Source organism: Loxodonta africana, chromosome 1, assembly GCF_030014295.1.
Source record: "Loxodonta africana isolate mLoxAfr1 chromosome 1, mLoxAfr1.hap2, whole genome shotgun sequence".
NCBI classification, from domain to species: Eukaryota; Metazoa; Chordata; class Mammalia; order Proboscidea; family Elephantidae; genus Loxodonta; species Loxodonta africana.
The window spans coordinates 238,762,115-238,780,128 of record NC_087342.1 but is presented as its reverse complement, the minus strand read 5'-3'; the positions used below and the strand labels follow the sequence as shown (position 1 = coordinate 238,780,128).

At 49.9% G+C, this 18,014-nt stretch overlaps 1 protein-coding gene across 1 annotated transcript in view; it reads left to right on the top strand.

Moving 5' to 3' along the window:
• The window catches only part of FRMD1 (FERM domain containing 1), a 38,598-nt gene extending 21,705 nt beyond the window's left edge, over positions 1 to 16,893 (top strand). Inside the window, exons 3-12 of the mRNA XM_064294984.1 lie at positions 6,948 to 7,027; positions 7,518 to 7,594; positions 8,186 to 8,372; positions 8,767 to 8,922; positions 10,711 to 10,776; positions 12,281 to 12,455; positions 14,881 to 15,171; positions 16,118 to 16,197; positions 16,262 to 16,321; positions 16,660 to 16,893. Coding sequence (XP_064151054.1) covers positions 6,948 to 7,027; positions 7,518 to 7,594; positions 8,186 to 8,372; positions 8,767 to 8,922; positions 10,711 to 10,776; positions 12,281 to 12,455; positions 14,881 to 15,171; positions 16,118 to 16,197; positions 16,262 to 16,321; positions 16,660 to 16,893 — 1,406 coding nt within the window. The remainder of the gene's footprint in view (positions 1 to 6,947; positions 7,028 to 7,517; positions 7,595 to 8,185; positions 8,373 to 8,766; positions 8,923 to 10,710; positions 10,777 to 12,280; positions 12,456 to 14,880; positions 15,172 to 16,117; positions 16,198 to 16,261; positions 16,322 to 16,659) is intronic.
• Positions 16,894 to 18,014: the final 1,121 nt, after the last annotated feature.

Sequence of the window (18,014 nt, the reverse complement as noted above, 5' to 3'; positions counted from 1 at the left end):
TGTTGACATCTGCTGCCTTCGGTCCCCTCATGTGTAACTGAAACTCCTTATCTAGGCAGGTCTCTCGGAAGTATACTATTTCTTTCTAATAAACAAGCGATGGGGGTGGGCCGTCTAGTCTAATTCTTGCTACATTCACCCCATATGAAACAGGATCCTACATGAGCGGTTACTGGGCAAGGACAGATTGCATTAATAGATAACGGGTCTCTGATTCACTTTGAAAGAACCGTCTGATACACCCACATCTCTGGTCCAGCAGCTCCAGCCAGGAGGGCCAGCACTGCTCTCTGCCATGACACAAACACAAGGGTGTTTGCATATCTTCTGGTGAACAGCCAATGGGGACTCCAGACCCAGATGACGCTCCAGGAAGGGAACGCGGATAAGGCCGCCTCTGCAATGCATCCAATCAGGGTGCTTTTTATCTGTATAGCATTTACTTATAGTTATGTCCTAACTTTTATAAACAATAATATTTATAAACTTAAAGCATGCTTGGCATATAGGCAGACACAATTTAGCATACACGTAATATAATACTAACGGGGTAATAATTTAGTATAATACTAGCATAGCAAAAGTCAAAAAATACTGGAAATATTAGTATTTATCTAACATGAACAGTTTTGATTTATGTATCAAGTGAGTTTCATTTCTTATTATCTGTTACCCAGGACACAGTGCTTGATATCCCTCTGTATGTACTAATAAATGAGGTATTAGGCATATTAAGAGAATGCAAAATTCAGTATTTATCATGCAAAATATGTTTCTGTTCTGCAACAGTGAGTTTTGTTTCTAAATTTGTCTTCAAGAAAGCAATGAAGGGCGTTTATCAGAACATTACATTTATATTTTATCAGAATATTTAGGTATCTCTGTGTAAGGAAATTGAACTGTTCCTTGAGGAAATAAATTGAATATTTAGGTAATAAAAATTATATAAATATGTTTTATTTTCCATTTCCCTTCAGACTGACTTTTAAGAAATTGATTGAATTGTTGTGACTCATGAAACAGACTTGCTGACCCAGAAGTGGGTGCTATTGTTACATCAATTACATACATGTCTCCAAATACGGGAGTTAAACAATTCCACAAAGAAAGAAACTGCCGTTTTATAGATTTTGTATATGATAACAATTATATTTTCCTTTTTTCATTTTGGACCAATTGGGTATAACCTCATCTTCAGTTCTCTCTCTGAGTGGCTGTAATCACATGACTGGTGACATATCTGGTCCTGTCCTGCCCAAAGTGAACAAACACTCGTTTTCAGATTGAGCGCACCTTTGTAGTTCATGCGCTTTGCAACTGCTCTCACCCCCGTTAGGTATTAGCAGTAGTCCAACAAACTGTGAAGACATAGCATCAAAGTACAGAAAGTGACTCCACAAGTTCTTAAGTATTTTTTGAGATGAAAAACATCCATGCAGTTCTGCAAAAGACCTGCCAACATTGTATGACGAATGAATGAAATCATTTCCGACTGTCTAGTATTATTTCTTTTGACTATGTCAGACCTGAAGAATAAAGTTACATGTTCCATATCAATTTTTTTTTACTTATTAATTTTCAAATTAGTCAGGAAAAGTGTGCATCAGGGTTGTATCCTTTCACCATACTTATTCAATCTGTATGCTGAGAAAATAATCCGAGAAGCCAGACTGTATAAAGAAGAACGGGACTTCAGGATTGGAGGAAGACTCATTAACAACCTGTGTTATGTGGATGACACAACCTTGCTTGCTGAAAGTGAAGAGGAGTTGAAGCACTTACTGATGAAGATCAAAGACCTCAGCCTTCAGTATGGACTACACCTCAACATAAAGAAAACAAAAATCCTCATGACTGCATCAATAAGCAACATCATGAAAAACAGAGAAAAGGTTGAAGTTGTCAAGGATTTCATTTTATTTGGATCCACAATCAACAGCCATGGAAACAGCAGTCAAGAAATCAAACGACACACTGCACTGGGCAACACTGCTGCAAAGGACCTCTTGAAAGTTTTGGAAAGCAAAGATGTCACCTTGAAAATAAAGATGCACCTGGCCCAAGCCATGGTGCTTTCAATTGCCTCATATGCGTGTGAAAGCTGGGCAATGACTAAGGAAGACCGAAGAATAATCGATGCCTTTGAATTGTAGTGTTGGCGAAGAATATTGAATATACCATGGACTGCCAAAAGAACAAACAAATCTGTCTTGGAAGAAGTACAACCAGAATGCTCCTTAGAAGTAAAGATGGCAAGACTTCATCTTACATACTTTGAACAAGTTATCAGGAGTGATCAATCCCTGGAGAAGGACATCATGCTTGGTCAGTGAAAAAGAGGAAAACCCTCAATGAGATGGATTAACCCAGTGGCTGCAACAGTGGGCTCGATCATAACAATGCTCGTGAGGATGGCACAGGACTGGGCAATATTTTGTTCTGTTTTACACAGGGTTGCTATGAGTTGGAACCAACTCGATGGCACCTAAAAACAACAATTTTCAAATATAAATATTTGTGTTAACATCCCAATTTGAACATAAATTTTACTTTATAAATTTTATTTATTTTCAATTATTCAAATTTATTTTCTATGGTAGAACCAAATTTTAAAATGACATAATTTTAGATCCAGGTAAAATGAAAAGGCAACAACTAAGTGGAGAGCAAAAAGTGAAAGCTCACAGAAGATAAAAGGATTTGTGAATCCCTAAAGACAAATCCAAAATTAACTTCCTTTTTAAAATGTAATGAATCAGAAGAGGCCTCTTCAACTGAACATTTGAGTTTAATGGGTACAAACAGTTGTACTAGTACTGCTAGCACTGTAACTACTAGTAGCAATACAAATGTACTAGAATTTGTTCCAAATTCTGCATCCATTCTTTCTGTATTAAAAAAATAATTAATAATGGCCTAGAAAGTGAAACTATTTTAGAATCTGAAATTGTTGCATCTGGAGACCCCATAAATGATAGAAATACAGATCCTGCTTTAAGGAATAATTTTTCTTCCAATGATGTAAACTATTAGATCAAAAGAGGGCCAAGAAATTGTCAACATCACAGCAGTCCATATGAAAATTCATGCCAAAAATTTCTGGATGATAAACAAGATTCTATAGCCAGAATATATTTCTGGAATACAAAACTACTGGTGAAAATTATAAGAGGGAGTAGCTACTGTATTCTCCATCAGTTAGCTCTGCGTATTTTTTTTTTTTTTTTTTTGCAAAATATTCGGTCCTAAATCATTTAATTATCAATTTGCTACAAATGGGATTAGCTATTGGTGCAACTTGAATATGATTGATAAACATGAAACAATTCAATTCACAGAGATTGTATGTTGTCACATTTAAACTGAAGTCATGGTTTTGGCTTAACTCATGAACTGGGAACACAAAGCATCAGTATTGGAAAGCTGTTTTGCAATGCATTGTTGCTGTCATTACAATTGCTGAACATAGACTATCTTTTGGAGGAAGAAATTAGTGTTTGGTTCCTCACAAAATGGAACTTTTCCAGGTTTACTTGAACATGTTTCTTAGTTTCAGCAGGTCACATCTCAAAATATGGTAACACAGGAAAGGGCAACCCATCGTATATGTCTAAAATGTGAAAATTTAATAAACTTAATAGGTGAGAAAATTAGATCAACTATTTTCAGTGAAATAAGTACAGCTTGATATTTCAGTTTATCTGTAGATTCCACACCTGATCTTTCTCATACAGATCACCTAAATATTGTTTTAAGATAGTATCTCCAACAAATGGAAAACCTGTTGAGCAAGGTGTCACATTTACTAGCACAAAAAGTCATACCAGTGAAGAAATTACAAATCAAGTACTTCACTATTTATGTGAAGTTTGCAAAATCGATTTTTCTAAGTGCAGAGGCCAGTCCTATGACAATGCTGCCAATATGTCAGGGCATCATAAAGGCATGCAACAGAAAATTTTAGGACATAATGAATATGCCAGTTTTATGCCATGTGCTGCACATTCACTTAATCTTATAGGACATAGTGCAGTAGTGTTGTCCAGAAGTGGTTGGTATTTTTTTCTACTGTTCAGCTACTCTACACATTTTTTTTTGCTACCTCAACCCCCAAATGGGCAGTTCTTAAAACATATTTAGGCAATGATTGAGTATTAAAATGTCATTCTAATACACGTTGAGAAGCTTTATGCTCTAGCAATGGGTGCAATCCTGGAATCATGCACTCAGATTCTAGATGCTTTAGAAAATATTGCTGAAGACCAGACACAAACAGGAAATACCAAAAGATGCCAAAATGCAAACACTAGAGTATGATGGCTATGTGGAATATTACATTGCAGCATTTTCATCAGAAGAATCAGGCTTTCCAAGATTCAGAAGTAAATTTAAAGACATGCGTAGAACTCTACCAGTCATTAAAAGGGTATTTACATACTTAAAGAGAAGATTTTCAAAGTTTTGAAAACACAACAAAACAAATACTGTTTATCAAGCAGTTCACCATCGCGGAAACAAAAAGAGACAAGTAAATGATAGAAGTGTTCCAAAAGTATCATTGAGTGCCAGAGATCAATGTCATGTAACCACATATACACTATCAGTAGATGCACTTGAATCTTACATGAAGAGAAGGGCAAAAGTGTATGAAGTTCTTTCAAATAGCTTTTCCTTCTTAAACAATGCAGATATACCTGTTAAAGAATGCCTGGAGGCATCCTAGAAATTAGTGCAGGTTTATCTCGATGACTTAAGTACAAACCTTTATGGAGAGGTGCGACAATTTCATTCTCACATGAGAATTAATTTACAGATTCAGGAAAGACGAATTCTACTCATGTAGGCATGTAGGATTCCATAATAGAAGATAAAATACTATGCATAATTCCCAAAGTTGAAATTGCTTTAGGCATATTCCTAACTTTAATGATCACAAACAGTACAACAGGATGCTCATTTTCATCCCTAATGAGACTCAGAAACCCTCAACATGAAACAATGATTGAAGAAAGACTTGAGTCGTCACCCTTATTATGTATGGAAGTAGGTATTGTTCGGCAGCTTGATTGTGATGAAACCTTTGAAGAATTTGTAAGAGCAGAGAATAGAAAGAAATGTTTTTAATTATAGCATGTTAGAGATGAAAGATCTATCTAAAAATAAAACATAGTAATTTGTTGTAATTGTTTCCTGGCCATTGATTTTTCTTTTATGACATCTTTCCATTTGTTCACTTATAGCATTTGTCATGAAACAAGCATCAACATTGAAGTATGAGCCATTTAAAGCAAAAGGGGTTAAAGTCAATTTTTTGTTGTGGGAGATCAACAGAATTTTACGTTGATTGTTCAAACAACTAAGTTCACGGAATCATTTTCTTTGTTGTGGAATATGTGGAATATTCTTTTTGTAGAAAGTGTGGTGTATAGTAAAAATCTTAGTACCCTGCATCCACTAAAAATTTTATAATCCAGTTCATCTCACTTTTGCATTCAATTGCTAATATTATAGTTGCATTTGAAAAAGATGTTACATTACGGACAGCTAAGATGCACACACAGAAATACATATACACGTGTATATATACAACTCATGTATACTGTTGGACCGTGTGAGTAAGCAGAGGAGAGGGCATCACAGGTTATTAGCATTTAGGGCCCTCACATGCCTCAATCCAGCTCTGATTCAAGGAGCTGTATACAATCTCAGTTCTGAGCACCTAACCTTTCAAATAACACCAGTCTGTCTAGGGTTCCTCTTTCTCTCCAGGATAATTGTTTAATCGTTTCCAGCTCATAAAGAAAACACATGGTTGTGATACTCCAAAGATACAGAAATGCATAATTTAAAAAGTAGCATCTCTGGTAATCCCGCCCCTATTGTAACCAGGATAGCAGTTTAGAGCACGGGTTGTTGACTTTAAGTTGGTTGAATTGGTACTGGATTTATAGATATAGTTTATTCTCTTTATCCACGGTAGTTATATTCTATAAAGTCACTGCCAACATTCAATTAGCAAATGCCGAAAACCACTACTCTGAGGGAAACCCAGGGTTAGGTTCCTGCAAGCCTCTGGTCACAGCATTTCCATTAACCGTCAACACCTAATCATGTTCTGTGTGTGTTTCTGTTTAAAAACACCTACTTAATATGTATCGTTGATTCATTAGCATGGAACTCACGGCCAGCAGCACTGTGACTCTCGCCTGAATGAAGCTTATCTAACATGTGCATTTTCTCCGTAAGGTTTGTCTCATCCCTCTTGCACTTAGGCTCACTAGACAGCACTTCAGCACTATGCGTGGGGCCGTTTCAAGCAGTGAAATCATGAACAAAAATGCCAAAAACCTGGCACTATGTTAGACTGTGACGAGGACCCTTGTCTACAGCCTGAGAGCTGACGTGAGAAGGCACAGTGCCTCCATGTTGGACTTCGGCTGGGAACATATGTGTTGTGTGACTCAAAGTTTCCCTTCCTCTGCACGTGTCTGCAAATGATCACCAAAGCAAGCGCGACGGATGTTGACTTTGGGGTGACAGATAAATTTTAACAAGCAGGTAAATTCACGAATAATGAGGATCAACTGCATTGCTATTGTTAGATAACTTATTCTGCAGTCGGGAGAGAGACATTGGGCCAAATGAGGTTTTTGGACACATATTGCCAAGTTGTTTTCACAGAGGTTGTACCCAGTAGCACATCTCAGTTTCAATATTGTCTCATGATACTCCTACATTTTGGAAAATCCTTTTAGTAAAACAGGCAGCGTTTCACATCTGGAAATCTCTCCACGTGCCTTTTATGTTGTCAGCTTAAGAAAGCAACCACAAGCTTCATTAGTTTGATGTAATTTTCTGTTGTTCATGAGTTGATTCTCAGCCAAATCCAGTTGTTAACTTATTGGGAGGCTCTGATGAAAGCTATTTTTCTTTTCTTTTCTTCTTAGACAATGAGTATATATTTATGGACTTGGAGCAGAAGCTCAGCAAATACTTCTCAAAGGACTGGAAGAAGGAAACACACAAAGTAAGCATGAGGTCACATGGCTTGGGGTGGGGAGGGCTGGGTGGAAGGCTTTAGGGTTAGGTAGGAAGGCCTGGCTGCTAGGCCAGCTCACAATGGGTGTCCAGTGGTCTGGGACAGTGCTGGGGCCAGGATGGTCCACTTGTCTAGGTGGCTGTCCCTGTTGACCAGGTTGTCTGTCTGGGAAACACCCTGCTCTGGCCACCATCCTCAATGTCCTCCCTAACACTGTGGAAGCTTAATGTGGGAACAGCAGGTGAACCAGCTCCACCACCAGGTGGTGAGAATGCCCTTGACTGCACACTTTTTTTCTTTTTCTTTAAAAAAAAAAAAAAAAAGTAATGAATTGCCATAGCTGTCAATACAGAGCGTAAGCATTGAGCTGGGTATAAAATAATTTCAGGCTGACTGCTCCCTGGTGGTAATTGTCTAGCTGTCAACCCTTCCCTGGGCTCACACGAGTGACCTCCTTTCTCTTTCTCTTGCCCGACAGGGAGGTGGGAAACCCCATGCCCCCTTTGTTGCCTTCCTCCGAGTGCAGTACTATGTGGAAAATGGAAGGGTCATAAGGTAACTTGTTACTGATTTCTTAAAGGGCATTACCTGGAACAGTGAAAATCCATCAGGGCAAAATATAAGTCCTATGAATGTAAACATTTAAATTTTAGTTTATTCTGGAAAAAAAAAAGAACATTATACTTGGCTGTTTGGTTTGTTCATTTGTCTGGGAAGGGAAACGATAATTCCTTTGGCCTGAAATATGAAAAAACTGTTTTATGAAGATGAGATTTCTCCAAACACAGGACATTTTTATTCCCTATGGTGGGTATTTTGTCAGGAAGGTACTGGGAGGTGCCGAAGGGCCCTATGTTAAACTGGAGCTGGGCAGTCTGCAGGGGTGTCTCCTTGCTCTTGGCTGCACATGCTACTAGTGGTTGGGCCTGGCTGCGGGGTGGGGGGTGGGGGGCGGCGGGGGTTGTGTGCAGGGAGTGGGTCGTCTACAGGCCTGGATGGGTTTCATTCTGAGGGAACCCTGCAATGCAGGGGTCCCCGAGAGGCTCTGGGAGGCCAGGGTGGTTGGGACCAGGGAGGTGGTGCCCCTCCCAGGACCTGCACAGGCAACCCCTCCCCACACCCTGTCTCTCCCTCCCCGCCCCCCAGGGACAGGACAGCCCAGCACCTGTACTACTGCCACCTGAAGGAGCAGGTGCTAAGGTCCGAATGTGCCCACCGGGAGGAGGCTTACTTCCTGCTGGCGGCCCTCGGGCTGCAAGCCGACTTCGGCAACCACCGCGAGGCAGCCCATGTGGGCCGGTACTTCGAGCCACAGGCCTACTTCCCGCAGTGGGTAAGGCCTCTGCTGTGCCTCTCAGGATGGGGACCCCGGAACCCACTCTGCAGCCCCCCTCGGGCTGCACAGAGTCACTGGGTGTTTCCATAGGGCGAAGAGGGGAGACAGCGGGAGGAAAGGCAGCGCACCGGGAACGGAGTAGTACCTCTGCCTATCCTCCAGGAGGGCACGAGGCCACCGCCACCTCCCCACCCCACGAAGATGTGTACCCCCTATCACCCACGAGGCTAGCTGAGGGGGCACAAGGTGGGCACCACAGGATTTTGACTTAGGCTGGCCCTGTCCTTGGCGCCCACTGCAGAGACTGGTGCCCACTTAGGGGTTGCAGTGCCCTGTGAAGCAGCTGGCAGGGATGGGCAGGGCCAGCGTCTGATGACTGGTCCCCCCACAGATCCTAGCCAAACGGGGCAGTGCGTACCTACTGCGGCACACGCCGGCTATGCACCGGGAGCAGCGGGGCCTGAACCCCCGGGAGGCCGTGCTGCGCTTCATCAGGGAGGCCTGCCGCCTGGACGACGTGCCTGTCCACTTCTTCCGGCTGCACAAGGTCAGGGGGCCACCCTGGACGTCGGGGCTTGGGGTTGTCACAGGGCAGGCCTGCCCCCACCCCCTCCCCTGCTGACATGTGAGGACACTTGCTGTGGGCCACACCCCGTGCACAAACCCAAGCAGTCCTGGGAGAGGGCCATTAGCCCCAGACTACAAGTGGGTAAACTGAGGCTCGGGGGGGGTCATGTAGCTTGCCCAAGGCCACACCACCAGGAGCCAGTTTCAGGCCAGGTCCACTGACCCCGAGCCCAAGCATGAGGCTGCCAGTGGAGCATCTTCAACCTTGGGTCAGGGTGGTCAGTCAAGGTTGGAGGAGCTATGGATCCCATAACCCGGTCTCCAAGTGTGTGGGGGGGTCCTCGGGAGCATGGAGCTCCAGCTCAAAGGCTGTCAAATCTCCCCATGATGATTCCAGAAAGAGGAGCTGGGGGCAGGGGGACCAGGAACAGCTAGGCATGGAGACTGAAGCTCCAGGAAGAATGTATGTGTGCATGTGTAGGTGCCTGTGTGCACATATGTGTGCATGAGAGTGTGTGCATGTGCATCTGTGCATGTGTGGATGCCTGTGTGCACATGCATTTGTGTGTGTAGGTGTGTGTGCATGTGTACAGGAGCATCTGTGTGCATGTCTGTGCACGTGCATCTGTGCACATATGTATTTGCGTGCACACGTGTGGGCATGTACATCCATGTGCATATGTGTGTGCATGAACATGTGTGTGTGCATATGCATCCACGTGCATGAGTATCTCTGTGTGTAAGTGTGTGTGCACACTTGCTTCTTGGGCCACCTGGGCGATGTCCTTTCCGTGGCAGGGAGGGTAGACCACCTTGGTCCTTTTTGGCACCTGCTGGAAGGACTGACCTGGGAAATACTATCCCTTCCCACTGGGACCTGGGGCAGGGCTCCTCAACTGGGTTGAGTCTGCTTAGATGCAGGCACTTGTCCATTACCCTTCATGGGGCAGAGGATTGGCTCAGCAAACTGTCCTTTCTGCCTCCCCCACCACACGCAGCCCTGTGAATGGTAACCGCCCTCCTCTCTTCCACACGCATCTCCTAAAGGGTAACCGCCCTCCTCTCTTCCACACGCATCTCCTAAAGGGTAACTGCCCTCCTCTCTTCCACACGCATCTCCTAAGGGGTAACCGCCCTCCTCTCTTCCACACTCATCTCCTAAAGGGTAACCACCCTCCTCTTTTCCACACACATTTCCTAAGGTGTAACCACCCCCCCCAGTGTGCAGCCCCCTAAATGACAACACTGCCCTCTGGGCCCCCTAGAAGGAAGCCCCTGCAGGGATCTCTCTGCTGCCATCCTCAGTCCAGGGCTGTGCGGCCCTGAGGACATGACCAGTGTTCAGTGTGGTGGCAATGACACCAGATGGTGGTTCTGCCAGGGAACGGCCACTGTGGGGCTGCTGTGAGTTGGGAGGCGAGCTGAGCCTCAGGAACGGCCCAGCCCCACCCGCGTCTCCTGATCCAGGATGGACGTCTGTGAGAAGCTATCCTCATGCTTTCCACAGGCGTCCACCCCAACGCAGCTTCCTCTCAGGGACGCATCCCTGGGAGCTTGGAGACTGGGGTTTGGTCCACTGGGGCAGAGGGAGAGAAACCATGCTGGCAAATGGATTCAAATTTGAGAAGGTGGATGGGGGCAGGGACAGTGGGGACCACAGTGAAGGAGGGCCCTGGGGCTCAGCCCATTTCAGGGGGCTGGGGCATCCTGGCCAGGTGGGCCCCTCCTTAGGCGTATAGCTCTCCCCTCTCCATTCCTGTGTGTTTAGGACAAGAAGGAAGACCAGCCCACGATTGTCCTGGGGCTGACCCTCAAAGGAGTTCACATCTACCAGGTGAGGGGGCTGTCCGCCACCAGGAGCCTTCCTCCCCTTCTTCTCTTCCTCCTCCCCTCCTCCCCCATTCTTCCTACTCTTCCTCTTTCTCTCCTTCCTCCTTTCCTCCTCTCCCTCCTCCCCCTCCGGCCAGCAGCACCCCCCTCCCCAAAGCCCTGGACATCTATTCCTCCTCCACTCTGACATTCCCACTTCCTGTGTCTCAGGAGGCGAACCACACCCGGCAACTGCTCTATGACTTCCCCTGGTCTCGGGTCGGCAAGCTGGCGTTTCTGGTGGGTGTCTCCGGGGCACAGGGTCACATTGAACAGAGCCACGGGCAGGCAGCTATGTGTTTTGCCACCACAGCAGTCCCCTGGGACTTGACACTCCCCCATGAGGCACACACAGCCAGGCCCCCAGGTCCCTGCTGCCACAGTGAGCACAGGGACTTGTGGCCAAGGCACTCTCCTGGGCTCCATGCCGGCCCTCTGCAGGAGAGACGGGAGACAGGCTGACCCAGGCGTGTCTCTGCCACCCTCCCAGCACTGCACACTCACGGTTCTGGCAGCCGTGCCTGCCACCAGACGGCTCTCTGGTCCCACCCAGAGAAGGTGAAGGGGGAGCGATAGTCAATCACAGAACGGCATCTGTGCAGGCTGCCCGGCTTCTAGACACACCTGCTGTCATAGCGAAGTCCCTGGGTGGCATGAAGAATGTGTGCTCAACTACTAACCTAAAGCTTGGAGGTACCGAGGAAGAAAAAGGCCTGGTGATCTGCTTCTGAAAAGTCACAGCTTGGAAACCTTCTGGAGCAGTTCTCCTCTGCCCACAAGAGTTGGAGTTGACTCCATGGCAGCTGGTTTGGTTTTGGTTCCCATAGCGAAGGCCTCACCACTGTCCCTGGGCCAAGGGTGTGCCGGGGCACCGGACCACTGGAGGCAGGACCCTGCTCACTGCTTCCTGTGAAGAAGGGATTTCAGAGCTCCAGGTACGAGGCCTGGTGCTTTGTCTTCCGTGTGCAGCTGTAGGCTGACGTGAAACTTTCTAGCGTAGGAAGCTGCCTCCTCTCAAATATTAAAACCAGTTGCTGTCAGGTCAACTCTGACTCGTGGCGACTCCACATGTGTCAGAGTAAAACTATGCTCCCTAGGGTTTTCAGTGGCAGATTTTTCCTGTATAGATCACCAGGCCTTTCTTCCGAGGTGCCTCTGGGTGGACTCAAATCTCCAACCTTTTGGTTAGCAGTCAAGCAGGTTAACTATTTGCCCCACCCAGGGGCTTCTCAGATATCAAGGGGTGGCCTTTTATGTTGTTCTTCTCATAATTCAGCACAAAGCTGTGTGTTCCCTGGATTACAGCATCTGCAAACATCTGCATGCACGTGGAAACCAGATTTGCAAAATGAAAACAATGTGGCTTTCCAATGGGGCTATGGTGGGCGGCTGGACTACTTCCTTCCAGTTGCTGCCTTGGTTTCCAGTGTTGACCTGCGGCAGGTTACCTGTGCTCTGTCTTCATCCAGGGGCAGAGGTTTGAGATCCAGCCAGATGGGTTGCCCTCAGCCCGGAAGCTGGTCTACTACACAGGCTGCCCGGTGCGCTCCCGGCACCTGCTGCACCTGCTCAGCACCAGCCACCAGCTTCACCTCAGAGTCCAGCCTGTGTTGCGGCAGCTTCGGCAGCTGGAGGAGGCAGAAGGTGGGTGTGGGGCAGGCCGGTCGCTCAGGCGCTGGGCAGCTGCAGGTGGCAGAAGGTGGGGACGGTGGGCAGCTTGGGGCCTGGGGGGGCACCGGGCAGGCAGGTCGCTCGGGTGCTGAGGGGCTGCAGGAGGCAGAAGATGGGCATGGGGCAGGCAGATGGCTTGGGTGCTGGGCAGCTGGTGCCATCACCCTCCCTGTGGGGGCCGGAGTCTGGCTCCATGTCCCCCAAGTGTTCTGGGTGGCGGGAGGCAGTGACCCCATTTCCCCAGCTCTGCTTGGAGCAGTGCTCTAACATGGGGAGCTGGGCGGGGTGTTCTGAGTCCTGGGGCCCATGGTGAGTAGTCAGTCAGCATTGTGATGGCCCCCTACATGCCTGTCAGAAATGCAAGTCCCTGTTTGGCCCCCTGATCCTCCTCATGCATCTGTCAGCCCAGGCACAATCAGAAATGCAAATAAGGAAGGCTTGGCCTTCAGTTTACCCACTGACTGGGCCTCCTTCCAGTTCTGTTTCAAAGTCTTCACCTCAGATTCCTGGAGACGGTACATAGAGTCCCATCACATGTGTGAGTGCGTGTGTGTACACATGTGTGATATGAGTATGTGTCTGCATGTGTGATGTGAGCAAGTGTGTGTGCACTGTGATGTGAGCATGTGTGTGCATGTGTGTGATGAGAGCATGCATGTATGTGCATGTGTGGTGTTAGCATGTGTGTGCACTCTGATGTCAGCACATGTGTGCACATGTGTAGTATGTGCGTGTGTTGTGAGCATGTGTGTGCACACATGTGTGATGTGTGTATACACGTGTGATGTGTGTATACACATGTGATGTGTGTATGCACGCATGTGTGTGCACGTGTGTGATCTGATCATGTGTGTGCCCAAGTGTGATGTGAGCATCTGTGTGTGCACATGTGTGATGTCTGTGTGTGTATGCATGTGTGGTGTGAGCATGTGTGCATGTGTGTAATGTGAGCATGTGTATGCATATGTGTGTACATGTGTGTAATGTGAGCATGTGTGTGCGTGTGATATGAGCATTGTGTGCATGTGTGTGATGTGAGCATGTGTGTGTGAATATATGTGAGTAGTGTGTAAATCTGTGTGAGTGTGCAGTGTGAGCACGTGTGTATATGTGTGCATGTATTTGATGTAAGCATGTGTATGGTGTGTGCATGTTAGCATGTGTGCACATGTGATGTGAGCGTGTGTACATGTATGATGTATGTGTGCATGTGTGTACGTGTGTGTTTGGTGTGTGCATGTGTGTGCAAACATGTGTGTATGTGTGAAATGTGTGTGCATTGCATGATGTGAACATGTGTGTGTGACTGGTGTGTGTGACGTGAGCATGTGTGTATGTGTGTGTGACTGGTGTGTGCATGTGTGTGATGTGAACATGTGTGTGTGCATGTGAGTGCATGTATGATGTGAGCATGTGTGTGTGACTGGTGTGTGTGACGTGAGCATGTGTGTGCACATATGTGTGAGTGTGCATATGTGTGGTGTGAATATATGTGTGTGATGTGAGCATGTGTGTGTGGTGTATATGTGTAGTGTGTGTGGTTGGCATGTGGTATGTTTGTGTGTGTGGTGTGTGTAAGAGTGTGATGTGTGTATGTGAGTAATGTGAGCAAGTGTGCATGTCAGCGTGTGTATGTGTAGGGTGTGGGGTGTATGCATGTGGGGTGTGTGCGTGTGTGCATGTTGTGTATATGTGTACTGTGGTTGGTGTGTCATGTGTGCATGTGTGCACGTGTTGCATATGTGTAATGTATATGGCTTTTGTGTGTATATGTGTAGTGTATGTGGTTGTGTGTGATGTGTAAATGTGTGTGTGTATGTGCATGTGCTCCTACACACCTGGAGCACTCTACTGCCTCTCCTGAGCATTAGCGCCAACTTGGTGTTGGTACGCAACTGACAGCAGCCCAAGCCAACATGGTCAGGTCCTGCCTTTGGGTGCCGCCTCTGTCCAGCTCCCAACACCTCTCGTTTTCCTCTCTCACTTCCTCTCGCACTGCCTCTCCCACTACATCTCCCACTTCCTCTCGCACTGCCTCTCCCACTTCCTCTCCCACTTCCCCTCCCACTACCTCTCCCACTTCCCCCAGTTCCTCTCCCACTTTCCCACTTCCCCTCCCACTTCCTCTCCCACTCCCACTCCCACTTCCTCTCACACTGCCTCTCCCACTTCCTCTCCCACTACCTCTCCCACTTCCTCTCGCACTGCCTCTCCCACTTTCCCACTGCCTCTCCTACTTCCTCTCCCACTACCTCTCCCGCTTCCTCTCACACTGCCTCTCCCACTTTCCCACTTCCTCTCCTATTTCCTCTCCCACTTCCCCTCCCACTTCCTCTCCCACTTCATCTCCTATTTTCCTCTCCCTGCTCTGCCTGGCTGGCACCTGTCCCCTGCACAGAGAAGAAGTGCTACTGCGAGTCCTACATCAGTGACACACTGGAGCTGGACCTGCGCCCAGCCGACCAGCACTCCCAGGGCAGCGACAGCAGCGGTGACAGTGGCCACTTTGCCAACAGCCGCGGCAGCTCCCACATGTCCAGCATTGAGGACGATGCCCGGCGCATGCCAGAGGAAATGTCTGTGGATGAGCCCTTTGAGACCACAGAGGGCCATGGCAGCCATGCCACCTCCAGCTTGGATAGTGGCAGTCAAGGCCAGGTCAAGGGGGATACTCAGGACACAGGGGACGGTGAGTGTGTGGCCGTCAGCTCCCTGCAGTGGGCCCCTCACAGCTCTGTGGGGCCCTGCCCCCACATGCCAGTCACCATGGGAGTGGCCAGGGCCATGGAGCCAGATTCTCGGTAGGACTTTCCAGGGAGCAAGCTAGGAGGAAGGTCGGGTAAGCTGCCTGTGATCTTGGTGCACCAGTCACCTGGGGTCCCTATCACAATGGAGCAGAGCTTGGCCTGGGGTGTCAGAGACAAGGCACGGGCCCTTTCTGTGAGGGCGTGTGGGATCAGGGCTGTGTGGGGTCGGGGCATGGGTGGGGTCGGGACATGCATGGAGTCAGAGCACCATGGGTCCAGACTCTGCTGGGGAAAGGGGTGCACTTGCTGTAAAGGACTCTTAGTCTCAGCACCCCAGGGCCGTAGCTGGGTGGTTCTCTAGACTTAGAATCCCCGCGTGGGAAGGCAGAGCCCCTGGCCCAGGTAAACAGGGGTGGGGGCCTGACCCTGGGCAGATGTATGGGTACTGAGGGGTCTGTCCCGGGGCAGGTGTGTGGGTGGGGGCCTGTTCCAGGGGCAGGTGCATGGGTGGGGGGGCTGTCCCAGGGGCAGTTGCATGGGTCGGGGGGGCTGTACCAGGGCCGGTGTGTTGGGGGTACTGTTCTGGGGTCAGGTGCATGGGTGGGGGATACTGTCCCAGGGGCAGGTGTGTAGGTGGGGGGGCCGTCCCAGGGCAGGTGTGTGGGTGGGGGGGCCGTCCCGGAGGGCAGGTTGTTGGGGGGAGCGTCCAGGGGCAGGTGTGTGGGTGGGGGGCTGTCCAGGGGCAGGTGTGTGGCGGAGGGCTGTCCAGGGGCAGGTGTGTTTGGGGGGCTGTCCTGGGGCACGTTGAGGAAGTATTGAAGGTAGCTGTCCCCTGTGCCCACGGTGGCGACATGGCTGGCCCACTCACTCACCCCCCACCACACACAGCCTCTCTCCGGGAGCCCTTGGCAGTGGTGCAGATCACGCTGGTCAAGATGAGGGACCAGAACGCTGAGGCCTTGCACCAGGTACAGGTGGGGGGCGGGTGTGCTTCAGGCCGGGTCTCCCTCGTCCTCCTCCCATCTCCCCCAGGCCACACTGAGGCCTGGCTCTCTGAGGCTTATGGGACACAGCACAGGCCCGTGGGGTCAGGTGAGGTGCTGGCAGAGAGGCCTGCCACTCTCCATGCAGGTGGGGAGTCCAGAGAGGGCCAGGCTGGGGCCAGGGACGATGTGGGGGAACACATCATGGGAGCGGGGCCCAAGTGGCCTAAGAGTCACGTCACATCAGTGGTTAAAGGCTAATCAGGCAACAGAATTGGGGGCCAGGCCTTGGCAGGCAGCTGTAGCTTTGTCATGAACAACTCTGACCGGAGTGAGGTTGGGGGGGAAGGGTTGTGGGCAGGGGCCATGCTTGAGGGGAATCGGGAGGGGACGGGGTGCAGAAGCAGGTGGGGTGTCTCAGTTCCCTTCCTGTGCTCTGGCTCGCAGATCCCAGGGGCCGGCGCCCAGGGTCCTGCCGAGCGACACAGCTGGAGCATGGACAACGTGTGGCACAGCCACCTGGCAGCCTCGCCCGTGCACAGCTACACCTTTGGCTCCGCCTGGGGGGACCCTGCAGCAGGCCATACGGCCAGGTCCACTCTCCATGGCAAGAGGTCCCTGAAATGCCTATCTCTGGACCTCCTTGGGGAAGGCCAGCCATCTGAGGAGTTTGTGGTGTAGCGGGTGCCTGCCTGGAGATCCCTGCTGGCCCTTGCATGACACAGATGCGCCTACCACAGAGCCGCCCCCACCACGGAGCAGCCCCCACTACCAAGCAGCCCCCACCACCAAGCAGCCACCACCACGGAGCAGTGAGCACAGGGCTGGGGTCCAGGGGCATCTGGTCCTCAGTGTACACACCCCCGCCCTGCCCACCAGAGGACAGAGGCAGGTGTCCCCTCTTACAGGTCAGCGTTCCACATATCCCCACCTCCTGCTTGTCTACTTGTACCCAGGGTGCCTCCCTCATCTGGCACCAGCAGATCCGGGAGAACCTGGGCCCCAGCCTCCTTGGTGACTCAGGGGATCCACATTCCTATTTGGTGATTTTGGGGAGGGGTGTCTTTGTTGGGCTAGGGCACTGGACAGGGGCCGTGGATATGGGCTCTCCTTGCTCCACCTTGTCCAGAGACGGTCTCTGAGGGTCAGACCTAGTGCGAGCCCCGGAGCCCTAGAGGTCAAGGTGGTGGTGTCCGTGGGGGCTGCAGCCGCTCACATGCCCCCTCAGCATGGCCCTGCGCCCCCCGGAGCCTCCCATGTCCCAGAGCCGCTGTCTCGCCCTCACCACCACAGAGGCCCTCCATCACCACCGCGGATCCACGGGCTGACCACGGGCGGTCAGTGCCGGCTGACCCTGGCCTCCCCGACCTCACTGTGGAGCCATAGGGAAAGGGGCCACTACTGCCTGCCAGGTGACATCTGCCCCTGTACCTGCCACCTGTGTGGCCCCACGCGCCCGAAAGAAGTCCACCGGGGGGCCCAGGAGCGGCGTTCGCCCAGCGTCTGAAAGGCGCCGTGAGGCCAGGGGTCCTCTCCACCTCCGCCCCCAAATACACTTTGCGGAGGCGCCAACGAAGGGTCCGCCTGCCGTCGCAGGGGCAGGGGGGCCTCGCCACCCCACCCCCTCCCTGTTGGGGGGGAGGGTCCGCCCACGCCTCCCTCCCTGTATGGGGCAGACCCCCATCCCCGCCGGCTGGGGCGGGGCAACGTGTTAGCCTGTATGGCGGGGCTGTGGGGCTGCAGGTCTGCCTGCGGGGGCTGCTTTCAGCGTGAAGGCGCGAGGGGCGGGGAGCAGGTGCACG